General features: G+C 41.4%; 1 protein-coding gene across 1 annotated transcript in view; it reads left to right on the forward strand.

The window, feature by feature from the left end:
- Nucleotides 1-13,635, forward strand: part of LOC144797641 (uncharacterized) — a 353,681-nt gene that overhangs the window by 297,721 nt on the left and 42,325 nt on the right. The window contains exons 53-54 of the mRNA XM_078668345.1: nucleotides 9,665-9,922; nucleotides 10,091-10,348. Coding sequence (XP_078524471.1) covers nucleotides 9,665-9,922; nucleotides 10,091-10,348 — 516 coding nt within the window. The remainder of the gene's footprint in view (nucleotides 1-9,664; nucleotides 9,923-10,090; nucleotides 10,349-13,635) is intronic.

The following is a 13,635-nucleotide window of genomic DNA, read 5'->3' on the forward strand; positions in this document are numbered from 1 at the left end:
GGCTTAAAAGTGAATTTTGTTAAGGGTAAAATCTCACACTTGTCATTGTTTAGTTTGTATCCAGAAATTTTGGAATATTCACGTACTTTTTCGAAAAAGGCAGGTAGAGAGTCAGCGGGATTGGACATAAAAAGTAAAATATCGTCGGCCTAAGCGGCAAATTTGATGTGAGAATGTGGCGTTTGAAAACCGTGTATGTTAGAATTTTGGCATAGTTTAGAAAGAAAAGGTTCCAAAGCCAAATTAAAAAGAAAAGGGGAGAGGGGACATCCTTGACGAATGCCTCTAACTAGGTCAAAAAAAGAAGATACTAAGCCATTAGCACAAACCGCCGCCCGTGGGTTGGAATAAAGAAGGGAAATCAGAGAGATAAATTTGGGGCCGAAACCAAACCATTTGAGGGCAGAAAATAGGTAAGTCCATTCAGCCCTATAAAACGCTTTTTCGGTGTCCAACGCAATCGCTGCAAGGGGAGATTGGAAACGAGAGGATTTGGACAGAACATTGAACAAAAGTCTAGTGTTATCTGTTATATAACGTCCTTTAACAAATACGGACTGTTCCGTACCTAACAAGTCAGGCAGATATAGATCCAATCTGGCTGCAAGAGATTTGGCGAAAATGTTATAGTCTATGTTAACTAAAGAAATGGGCCTGTCATTTTTACAATATTTTGAATCTTTCCCTTCCTTGGGTATAAGACAAATGTGAGCGTCAGAGAAGGAGCCAGAGGAACTACCTAATGCAGCAAATGAGTCTATGAGGGAGTGGAGCTTTGGTAATAAGAGGTTAGAAAAATGGAGATAAAATTCAACCGTAAAACCATCTGGTCCCGGGGCTTTATCTTTTTTAAGGTGTTGAAGTGCAGTGAGTAATTCTTGCTGGGATATGTAGGGCTTGGGTGGAGGGTTGAGTGTCAGGGGAGTAAAGAGCTTGGTAAAAGAGAGAAAATTCAGTTAAAATGTCAACATCCTTATGTTTAAGATCGGAGTTATCATCATAAATGCATTCAATATTCAACTTATTATGCTTAACTTTCAAATAATTAGCCAAGATTTTCCCAGCTTTATTTTTGCCCTCGTAAAATTTTGCACTAGACTTTAACAGATATAAAGAAGCATCTTCTGTGAACTTTTTTATTAAATTGCATCTTAGCATCAACAAGAGCTGTCAAACATTCTCGAGAATGGGAAGTATAATAGGAGTGTTCCAATCTCTTAATCTTCTGAAGAAAATCTCCAGTAAATTTGCGGGCAATTTTCCGCTTTTTTGCGACAAAACAAATTATAAAATCTCTCGCTGCGGCTTTGAAGGTATCCCAAATGGATGGTGTGCTTGGGTATAGAATGAGTGTCATTAATCTCAAAAAACTCATCAAAAAAGTGATAAAAGAAGTGATAAACTTCGGATCTAAAAGAAGGGCATTATTGAAATGCCATGTCCTTGGTCCCGCAATTTGAGGTAAAATATCAATATTGATGGAAACAGGAGTATGATCCGATAGCAGGATGGGACCAATGTCTGCGTTAGTGAGAGTTTGTGCAATATTGTGTGAAACAAAAATATAATCAATCCTTGACTGAGAATGATGAGAGGGAGAGTAAAAAGTAAACTCTTTAGTAGTTGGATTACAGAGACGCCAAGCATCAATGAGCTTGTGTTGCATAACTGCTTGAACAAAAAGTTTGTGGGGTTTGTTGGGAATAAATGAAGCTTTAGAGTGTCTGTCAATAAAGGGATCAAGAGACTGATTACAGTCTCCCGCTAGAATGAAATTATCATCCATAAATTTGGTGATGTGTGTAGCCATCATGTGCCAGAAATTGGGGTCACCACCTGTGGGAGCATATACATTGAGGAGAGAAATTGGAACACCCCTGAGAGATAATTTGACATATAGCCATCTACCATCTGTGTCTGATTCTTGGGTTACTAAAGAATAGGTAAGGGATTTTCGGCATAAAATTACCACTCGATTACGTTTACCATCACCAGGAGAATAAAAAACTTCACCCACCCAGCCTTTCTTAAGTTTCAGAGATTCAACGTCTGAGAGATGAGTTTCTTGCAAGAATGCAAAATCAACATTGAGTTTGGCTAGGTGAAAGAGAATTCTCCGTCTCTTAATGGGAGAGTTCAGACCCTTAACGTTCCAGGTGACAACTTTTAATGATATGCAATATTATAATCAAATTGAACAAAATCACAAAGATAACCTACAATAAAAAGAAAGCCCAAAATATATGAACTGCAGTAGCAAAAAGAAAGTGAGAAGAGATAGGGAAGTACAATAAAACATAAAATATGAAGAAGCAGAATATAAAAATCAGAAGAAGAAGAGAGATATGAATTAAGAAATAGTAGAGAATTGTAAAGAAATAAGAAACTGATCGTGAACGAGTAGAAAAGTCGATAAGGAAAAGAAAATAATGGAGAAGATGAAAGAAAAGAGTGAGTAATGATACCTACTAAGAAGGAGTAACGAGAAGGAAAATAAGAAAATAGGAAAACATGTAAGGAGACTAATATGTGAAACACGTGGAAGAAAAACATAGCTACAACAAGGGGAAGACGAGGGTACAGAATCAGGAACAAAACCAGGAACAAAAGGAGGAGGGGGTGGTACCACATGGAGCAGGCGGAAGTTTCAGGATCAGCAGGGCGCACAATCGGAAGGAAACCACGGGACGAGGATTCTTAATCTACGGAGACAAGAGGGTGACTGTGAGGAATGATATCAGAATAGGAACCAACAATATCAGTAATCACTGAAAGTATAACGAAAAACATGAGAAACTGCAACTATATTATAGATACTTCAAAAATGGTCACAGAACGCAGAGAACATAGAAATTGAGAACAAGAAGTAAAGAACATGCTGAAAAGAAGCAAGATTTTAAAGAACCACATAAAGAAATCAAGAAACTCAGGTAGGAAAGGAAGAAGAGGGACCAGAAAGATCCATGTTGGACATCCTGCAGGAGTTCAGGAAACTTTGAAGACGCATAGGATCCTCGTACGTTGTTGTTTTGTTATTGTAAGTGACTTTGAAGAGACACGGATGAAAAAGTCCATATCTAGCATCTATGGATCGAAGATCAGCTCTCATGTCCAGAAAAGCTTTACGTCGGTTCGCTGTAGCTTTGGCGTAGTCCTGCGCGAAGAACAAAGAAGAGCCTGACCACGTAATCCGCGGAGAGGCTCTAGCCGCTGATAGGACCTTCAAAAGGTCTGTGTATTCTAAAAAATACCGTATAACTCCTCTCGGTCGTGACGAAGTTGAAGTTGAGGAAGGGATAGCCTAGCCTATGAGCACGTTAGATATTGAGCGCAATCCCCTCTGGTAAGTGTAGAAGCTTGGGGAGAAAAGATTTAAAGAAGGTGATAGATCATTCCCCTCACTTCCCGCCACCAGGCCGTAAATACGCAGGTTATTGCGTCTATTGCGATTCTCAAGCTCCTCCACCTGTCCCTGAAGGGAAGAGACCAGCGAGTGCAGGTGGGAGACTTTGGTGGATGTCTCTTGAAAAGATTAAACACTCTGTTCCACTGAGGTGACTCTCGTGTCCAGTTGCAACCAATTATCCGTTAACATTTGCAATTTGGCGTTGGTTTCTTCCATAAAAGGACGAAGAGCTCTTATTTCCTCCAACAAGAGCTCCATAGAAACTGATGACATTGACTTTGGCAGAGAGGGAGGATCCTTTTTCAGTCTCTTGAAGTTGGCTTTCCCTGAGGCTGTCGAAGACGATTCCATGGCGAGCTGCGCGTCTTGAGTATTAGATAATTGAGAGTCCGCAAACTTGGAAAATTTGGAAAACACCTTAGAGTTCTTAAGAAAGCTGTGCTTCGAATTCGCAGTAAAAGAGTGCGCTAATTTCCTGCCCATAAGGTACACCACAAAAAAAAAGCCAACAATGAAACAGGTTCGGAAAGAAGCACAGGAGAGCAAACGCTGGTATGACTGTGTTGCAGCTAAATCACGACTGAAACATTGTGAATTCACATTGACTGAGGGCGCAATACATACACAGCGAGAGACCAGGTAGTATGCAGAGAGTCCAAAGAAAAATTAGCTGCCAACAAAAGACAAGGAGCATCCACCGTTGTAGAGAAGAAGATGTGAGAGGCCAAATCCAACTGGCGCAATACGCGGGCAACAATTTGGATAAAATGAGAGCAGCTAAGGTGGTGTACAAAATGGCTGCCTCATAGGAAGGAAGATAATGCCTCAGAGTGCAGTGAGGAGAAGCAGTAATCAAAAATAAGAGTCCATGTCCCAAAAGTAATTTCAGCAGGAAAAGAGGAAATATTATGCAGGGTAGTTACATTTCCACGAGCTGCAAGCTGAAGAAAGCCGAGTAATTAATGCGCTAAAAAACAAAATGGCGGCCGCGACCGGCAGAGAGCCGCGGCCAAACTTACTCCGGTCGAAAAGGAGTGTCAGGGGCCTCAGCGGGCGTCGGAAATGGCATTAAAACATGCCTACAGCCTTCCGACAGCAAAGTCCGTCCCCCAAGTAGCTGGTGAGTGGCGCGAACCGCGGGTCTTCACCGATGCCGGCAGAGCGCTCACCCCAGTGCCACCATGCTCGTCGGGCGCCAAGCCACGCCCCCATAGATGCAGAATTTAAAGAAATATATTACAATTAGCTTCAATCACTGTCATCTACGTAGCAATAGACAAGTGTGACGCCTATCACCTCAGTTCCCTTTTAAAAGTCAAGTTCAGCTTCAGCAAAAGTCTTGGTTAACAGTTTAATTAGGATTGTTGAGCGGAAGCGAACCATATATCCAGATCAGTGGGGGATTGTGACCAACAAGTCAGCAAGACTGAATCCACATGGCGTATATCTTGACGCTGTCCAAGCCTCTAGTGCTTCTATCAATAGACACAAAAAGGCATTCAAATGAATAAAATGGCCCTTCATTTTTAGGATTTTGGGGCAGATGGGCTTCGACCCACAATATCCAAGCTGGGGCAGATTGCTAGATATGAAGCCACTTGCAAAGATCAAAGCAAATTAGGTTATTTCTTCTCCTTTCCACCTCAGGGGGTTTTAGGCAGAATTGTTTGCTCCGTCCCTCGAGCTCTTGCCCTCTGGGTCCGAAAAGACCCTCTGGTTAGAGCCTTCCTCTTGTACAGCCATCAGGAATATCTCTCTAAGCCAACAATATCTTTTTCATTTGATGGGATCCAAGGAATCCAATCGACAGATTGTTATGCATTTTCATGGTATTTGGTATGTTTTCTGGTTTTAGCGTTATCAGGAACACACCACTTATGTTCTCTATGAATGGCTGATGTTATTAGATCCCCACCTAGAATACTATTTCTAGTGGGTGAAACAGGAATTTCAACTCATGGAAATCCTGATTACTATAAATAAAGATATCCTATTTGATGTAATTTAGGTAAACTGCTTCATGCAAGCTGTACATTGATGGAGAAAACGCCCCTGTTTCCCTACGGGAGAGCTGCATCATATAAAACAAGCAATGACAAAGCCAATAGGTCTCGCCTACGCAAGAGCTACTGACTTTGACAATGTTTGTTAGCCATGTGGTACACCAGCATGGCTGCTGTTCAGAATGGCTAAAAGTTAGTGGCATAGAGGAGAATGGCGAGGAGTGGAGCATCATGGAGTGAAGTGTCATGGAGTGGAGTTAAGTTGAGTAGAGTTTAGTGTCGTAGAAAGGAGTGGCATGGAGTGGAGTAAAGTGAAGTAGAGTGTAGTAGTGTGTTGTACAGTAGAGTGGAGTGGCATAGAATGGAGTAAAGTGGCATACAGAGAGTTGTGTAGAGTGCAGCAGAGTGGAGTGGCATTGGGGGAGTACAGTGGCATAGAGTAGAGTGTCATGGAGTGGAGTGTCATAGAGATGGGTAGCGTGTTGTAGAGTGGAGTGGAGTGAAGTGGCATAAAGTGGAGTGGAGTGTCATAGAGTGGAGTAGAGTAGTGTAGAATGGAGTGGCATAGAGTGGCAAGGCATGGAGTGGCAGAGAATGAAGTGCCATAGCATAGAGGGGAGTAAAGTGTCATAGAGTGGCATGGCATAGAGTAGAGTGGCACGGCATAGAGTGGAGTGGCATGGCATAGAGTAGAGGGGTGTGGAGTGGAGTGATGCAGAGTGAAGTGGCGTGGAGGGGATTGGCGTAGACTGAAGTGCCATAGCATAGAAGTGAGTAAAGTGTCATAGAGTGGAATGGCGTGGCATAGAGTGGAGTGATGTGGTGTAGAGTGGAGTTGAGTGGCATGGCATAGAGTGATTGGCATAGAGTGGAGAGGCATGGAGTGGATTATAGTGGATTGGCATACAGTGTCATACAGTGAGTGGCACAGAGGGGAGCGGAGTGTCATAGAGCAGAGTGGCATAGAGTGAAGTGCCATAGAGTGGAGTAAAATGTCATGGAATGGCGTAGAGGGGTGTGGAGTTGAGTAGAGTGGAGTAGAGTAATGTCGTAGAGTGGAAGGTTCTAAAGTGGAGGTTGTAGAGTGGAGTGTCATAGACTGGAGTGGAGTGTCGTAGAGTAGAGCTGGGGGTCGTAGAGTGGGGTGAAGCGTTGTAGAGTGGTGTGGCGGGGTGTAAAGTATGGTAAAGTTTGAGTGGGGTATAATGGAGTAGAGTGTCGTACAGTGGAGTAGAGTGGATTCGTATGTCAAAGAGTGGAGTGGCGTAGAGTGGAGGGGCATAGAGTGGAATGTCATAGAGTGACGTAAACTGGATTAAAGTGTCATAGAGTGGAATAAAGTGCAGTGGCACGGAGTGGAGTGGCATGGAGTAGAGTGGAGTGAGGTAGTGGAGAGTAAAGTAAGGTGTCAGAGTGGAGTGGTGTAGCATGGGGGGGTGTAGAGCGAAGTAAAGTGTGTGGAGTGTCATAGAGTGAAGTGGTGTGGGGTAGAATGGAATGGCATAGAGTGGAGTAAAATGGAGGGTGTAGAGTGATGTAGATTGGTGTAAAGTGGCATGTATTAGATTTTCACAGAGTGTCATAGAGTGGTGTAGAGTTGCATTGAGTGGAATAGAGTGGAGTGACAGAGTGTGAGCCGAAGAGTGGACTGTTATAGAGTCGTATAGAGTGGAGTAAAGTGTCAAAGAGTGGAGAAGAATGGGGTGGCATGGAGTAAAGTGAACTAGCATAGAGCAGAGTAAAGTTTTGTAAAGTGGAGTGGCATAGCATGGAGTGGCGTAGACTAGAGTAAAGTGGCATGGAGTGTAGTACAGTGGACCGTCGTGGAGTGGCGTGGCATAGAGTGGAATGGTGTAAAGTGAAGTAAAGTGTTGTAAAGTGGAGGCGCATAGAGTATAGGGAGTAGAGTGGAGGGGCGTAGAGTGAAGGGCATAGAGTGAAGTAAAATGTCAAAGGGGGTTTAAAGTAAAGGGACATAGGGCCCGATGTAGGTAATTCTGATTTACCTACTCTTAAATACCGAATCATACCGATTCGGTATTTAAGAGTAGGTAAATTGGAAGTAGGCAGATGTAGGTAATTTTTCTTTTTCAATTACCGAATCTGTAAGATTCGGTATTTACCGATTCGGTAAATACTGAATCAGTATTTGCCATTGATTCCTGTGGGCCTTGAAGCCCATAGGAATCAATGGCAAATACCGATTCGGTAATTGCCGAATCGGTAAATACCGAATCCTGCCAGGGGGAACGGGGTGTCACTTTGACACCCTGTAGCACCCCGATGTCAGGCTTGTGTGCCATGTGGCACACAGACATGCCCTAAGGGCATGTCTGTGTGTCACATGGCACATGTGTCCATGCACAGATGTGCATGTACACCTGAATTCGTTATTTACCATGCAATAGTATTACATGGTAAATAACGAATTCTTAGGGGCCTGTGGCACTGTATAAAGCGCCACCTACATCTGCATTTACAGATTCGGTATTTTTACCAAGTCTGTATTTACCAATTGGGTAATTTTACCGATTCGGTAAATACAGATTTGGTAAAAATACAGATTCTGTAAATACATGCCCCCTACATTGGAAAAGGCATTTACCGGTCGGTAAAGGCCGAATTCGGCCGTTACCGACCGGTAAATGCCTACCTACATTGGGCCCATAGAGTGGAGTGATGTATAATAGAGTGGAAAGGAGATGAGTGTCCTAGAGTGGTGTAGAATGGAGGGGCATAGAGTGGCATAGCATAGAGTGGAGTGAAATTTAGAGTGTAGTAGAGTGGAGTGGCATGGATCAGAGTGGAGTGGAGTATTAGAGAGAGGGATTAAAGGTCATAGAGTGGAGTGTTGCAGAGTGGAGTGTCGTGATGTGTGGCAGAGTGGAGAGACATGTCGCACAGTGGAGAGGGGGGCCTAGCGTTTAGTGGAGTGAAGTGGCATAGAGTGGAGTGGTGTAGAGTGGCATAGAGTGTAGTATGGATGGTGTGGTTGGGCACTACCATGTCAGACAACCAATTTTAAATTGAAATTACCATTACATTTGTACATACAGTTTTATTGATAAAAAATATACAGAGCGCAAACGGTATTGTGTGGAAATGGCATCACCTAGTGTATTGCTTTGTTTTGATCATATTAAAATATTTGTTTCCACCACACTTCAGAATTACAAAAAAAGTATTTGATTTTTGCGTTCCTAATTCTAATATATTCTGAACTATTTGCACAGTTCATTTACTGAAAACCAACCCCTTTCCTTACCCGTACCCAGTAAGATTGTCACATAAGTCCTCTCACTTTGAAGTCAGAGAAAGAAAAGTAAACACAACCTCTCTCCGAAGACAGAGCCTGCCATTTGACCACTGCCTTTGAATGGGCAGCAAATGTAACAAGAAAAGAAGAAAAAGAATACATTTGTAATTGTAATTCTTCTCCCTCAAAAAGAGGACACACAACTGGAATTTCTATAGTACTTCTGACTGTTCAAATTTTTTTCAGGCTGTAAAAATTATCCCAACTCTGAGGGAAAGTGCAAGGGATCTATTCTAATTGTAAATGCTTATATCCCCAGTTCTCCTTTATAATAAAAGGGATTGTTTTTTCTGGATATACTAGGAAAAAATGACTCTGTGACAACTAATAATAGGTTTCATCATGATTCCCCTGCTCCCTTCACTCATAAAATATTGACTGGTGGTACCATAATTGACTATCTCATGGTGTCCTATTCAGCCTTTAGTCTATTGTCTGATTTAAAAAAAAATGTTAGCACTCTGAATGACTGTAGAAGTATTTTTTTTATATATAGGTCAGTATGGCACTAGTGGGGCAGTGGAAACCTAATGGGTCCATCAGTAGTATTAATATGAGCTCACTGGTTTCCTTCCAGGATTCACAAGCTAAAAGGCTTTGTAAAAAAGATGGCTAGTAACGTAGGTTCCTGGCTACCTAATCTTATTTGTTTCTTTTGCCATTTTATGAAACCGGTTATAAGTAGAGACTGTTGGGCTTATACCAGGCCATCTCGAAATAGGCACCTGTGAATTGGAACTTTGATTAATGAGGGCCCAGTCCATGTAATGTTATCATGCTGGTTGGTCATATTAGTGTTTATTATTTCTAGGGGATGCAGAGGGTTGGATGTAGGCATCGTTACAGCACCACATCGAAAACTCAATCAAACGTATTGCAAAAAAAGAATATGAGAAACTCTGTATTCAAAATAGTGATTGGTTCTTTGTTTTCCTGCAGTGCCCTGTGTTCCTCAGTCTCTGCAGGCTCATTATGACTGCAGTCAAGGAGTTGTAGAAGTGTCCTGGGAAGAATCCCGTGGAGCATTGACATATACTGCTACAGCGACAGGCATAGTGGGATACCCCTCTGATTGTGTTACTGCAAATACAACGTGTACACTGCCAGACCTTGCGTGCGGGCACGCTTATGACATCAGAGTTTTTGCTGACAATGTTTGCTCCAGCCAGGAAAGTCCACCAGTCACAGTGGCAACAGGTACTGATTACAAAACGTATTTTCTTAAACATTTAGTCTATGACTAGCCATAAGGGTTTTGAGGTCTCCTGATTATTGTAATAGGGACCAGAGCATCGAATATGAGGTGGTGTAATTTGCAATGTGTTCATAACTAACTTCATTTATTTGTCTTTTCTAACTGTGTAGCATCCTGTCCTTTGCCGAACCTTCTGGCCCATACCGACTGTAGCACAAACCTTGGACTAGTGTCTTGGGATATAACTGAAGGCACGGAGTTCTACGCAGTAACTTCAGTGGGCATCAATGGAGACGCAGAGTTCCATACTACCACGTATACAAACTACACCTTAGACACACTTCTTTGTGGAGTCAAATACAATGTCACCATTCAGTCCATAGACAATATCTGCAACAATAGCAACGCTGTGACTGAATTAAAAACTGGTAGGTAAACTGGCCGTCAACTACGTTTTTACTGATAAATTTGCTCTGCACACATTCATTTGCAATTTATTAAATAAGGCTCTATCAATTATAACTATAAAATGTATAAATTAAGTATGCAACAATGTATTACTTTGTTTTTTAATTGAGCCAGCATTGCTATGTATATTGTAATAGATGTCTTTATTAAGCAGCCGAGTGCCTAGGAAGCATGCTCGGTAAAAGCTACCGAAAACTTGTAAAAGGGACTAGCTAGGCCAGTCAGTCATAATGATTTTGTGTTTTTCTAGCTAGACATTTTTTTTCTAATTTTCCTGAGTAACCGGTGCAAACCTTTCATTACAACAGCTCAACGTGAAAAACTCATGAAAATCAGAAATTTCGAATTATGTCAAATTACCAACATTTTATGTATTATGCAGGTGTGATATGTTCTACAATTTTTTACTGTCGGAGTCTGGTCTGAGTAGAAAACATCTTGCAAGAAACAATTTCTCCTTAAGCCAGTCTCCCTGCTAATATGTGTGGATTGTTAACGCTACCATTCAGGTTTTACTGTTTTATCAGATGTGAATTTCATGAATACTACATCACATACTTGTTCATGAAATTTTGTGAAACACAATTTTACAAATGTGTCTGGATGTTCTGCAATCATTATGAATGAAAGACTGGATAGTGGTGAGCAGTCATTGGGTCGAGTCAATCCATTCTACAATAGTCATTTACACAAAAGAGGTGTCTGTTCATCGCAGCATCTGTTACTTAATCCATCACTTTAAAGTAATGGTCTTATCCTAATTTCGCTTCCGATAGGGATCTGAAGGTTTACCGATCTCTTTGATTTTAGCTGCAAGGTTACTTTAATACTCAAACGTAAAGCGTCTTTATGTATTTAGATCTGCACCTCTTCATCACAAAACCTATGACTTCATACAGATCACATTTAGGCCAAACATTGATAGTATTAGAGAGGGCGTGTTCATCTCTCTGCTTTAAACATTTTACAACAAGAATGTGAAGATATACACATTTTTGCTATTATATGTTGATATGTTATCATTTAAATTACCTTTTTCACGTACTGGCCTCGATGTGGAACATTTCAACTTTGCTCAACAGTTCAGCTTTATTCACCACAGCTGACAGTTTTGCGCCCCCCAAAAAAAGCAAATGCAATGGTTTTTTTTCTTCCACGAAGACAAGAAGCTCAGCTTTCCCAAAACTCACTCAATACCATGATCAAGTCTCTAACAACTTAGCTCAAAGTTAAAGTAGTCACACTCAAAGATATCCATATGCTAAATTATAATACTTTTGCACGTTAGATAAGTGCCCTTACAGTCCATCCCAGTTTAATTCTCTAATTTCACTGTTCGGGGAAAATACTAGCTTCCAGGGCACATGCTTTTCCTACAGTTGCTTCACATCTTCAGATATCTTCCAGCATCAGGATAGTTGGCAAACACATTTAGTACCCTAAGATGAGCGACAGGTGACCCATTCCCCGGTGCTACTATTGGTACACAGAGATATTTGTCCGATATAATGGTATCCCTAGTGCATTCTTTACTGTACTTTTTCCGTAGTGTCCATTGTTTAGGGATATTTCAAACTATTTTGGCATTTTACCACATGCTTTCTTACTCCAGTCTTTCTAAATCTCAAAGTTTTAGGAGCTATTTGAAAGGCTTCAATAATATATTATTTTTGTGGGTTGTTGACCGAAACCATAGGGAAACGGCTTTTACAACGAAGCCGTTTCCCCGAAATCTTTAACCACGCATGCAGTACAACGCATGCGTGGTTACAACTAATGCCTTTACCACGCATGCCTTTACTACGATGTTTGTAGTAAAGGCATATGTGGTAAAAGTTAAAAAAAAGGGGGGGGCTTGGGGGGGTCTCCCCCCCCAAATAAAACAACTCACCTTAAGTCACATCGGCATCAGAGTCGATTAAGAGAAATCGGTAAAAAAATGCCGTTTTCTCTTCACGACGTATGACGTCACCACGCAAATAGTCGGTGAAAGGTTTATGCGTGCTAAACGAATTCCGTTGTAACGCATGCGTGGTAAAGGCATGCTTTGCAACGGAATTCGTTGTATCATCATATATTCAAACCATAAAGCCTCTCGTTGTGATTAATTTAATAGGAGAGTGTTTTTCCAAAACAACAATGGACATTTCCACACACAACGGCTTCCAGTAAAGAGATTGTGCTTGGGAACCTTCTTTATGAGCACTTTTCTATTTCAGGAAAGACGACCCACAAAATAGGGACAGGAAAATAAAGAAGACTGAGCTAGGAAGCAAGTGCACGAGCAACAGTCACACTTTTTTTCCTCTTATTCCCACTCTGAATCCAAGATAACCTGCAATTGGAAAGAAACGAATATAAATACTCCATATCATTGCCAAGGCTGCCTCTGTTCTGTTATCTCAAGAGCAATCCCTTTCTTACAGCTCCCAGAATGCCAAGATAATGGCCCTGGATTAATCTTCCAGGCAACCCCAGACAAAGATATTGCCACTTCAGGGTTCTGATTCTCATGGCACCATAACTGAAAATGTTTTGTAGGTCTTAAAATTTGCACGCTATAGCTCACAGACTATCCCCTTGTCCTGGGTTCTTTGTAATCTATTCACTCTTGCAATAACGAGAGAATATCACAGTACTCTCTCTATGTCATAGCTGACTCTACTAGATCTTGCAGATTATGCAGAACTACATTTTTGTTGGCAGGATGTCCATAATAATCTCAAAAGGTAAAGTCAGGATGAGAATCAAACTCTCCTTTCCTGCAAAGATCATCTTGTAACTTCCTGTACTGAATTGCAAACTTGTTACCTCTGCAACAATAATTGAAGCTGAAGAAAGAGCACCATTGTTTTGACCTCAAACGAGTTCTACATTTTTGCATCCCTTGGCCAAGCAATATCTGTAGGGATTGAAGTTGCCAACAACATTAACATAAGATTTCCAGAGTAAAAATCTTTAAAAATCCGTACCAGGCATACTTCACTTGTGGACAAAAGGTCGCACGACCTTACTGTCAGTGTTAAAGCACCCCAAACATGCCTGAGACAAAATAATGCTAACAGACAGAATATAATTCATTCAGAAAATCATTGCCGTTGTGTCACCATATTGATGGGTAAAGTTTGAATCAACTTTTAAGTTGTGGATGTATTGACGTGAGGATGTGGTCCCAAAGAGTTCTTTGCTGCTGTAATGCTTATGGACCCCAACAAGCATGAAACACCCTACAATAGTGCATATCATA

This window comes from Lissotriton helveticus, chromosome 1_2 (genome assembly GCF_964261635.1).
Source record: "Lissotriton helveticus chromosome 1_2, aLisHel1.1, whole genome shotgun sequence".
In the NCBI taxonomy this organism is placed as follows: Eukaryota; Metazoa; Chordata; class Amphibia; order Caudata; family Salamandridae; genus Lissotriton; species Lissotriton helveticus.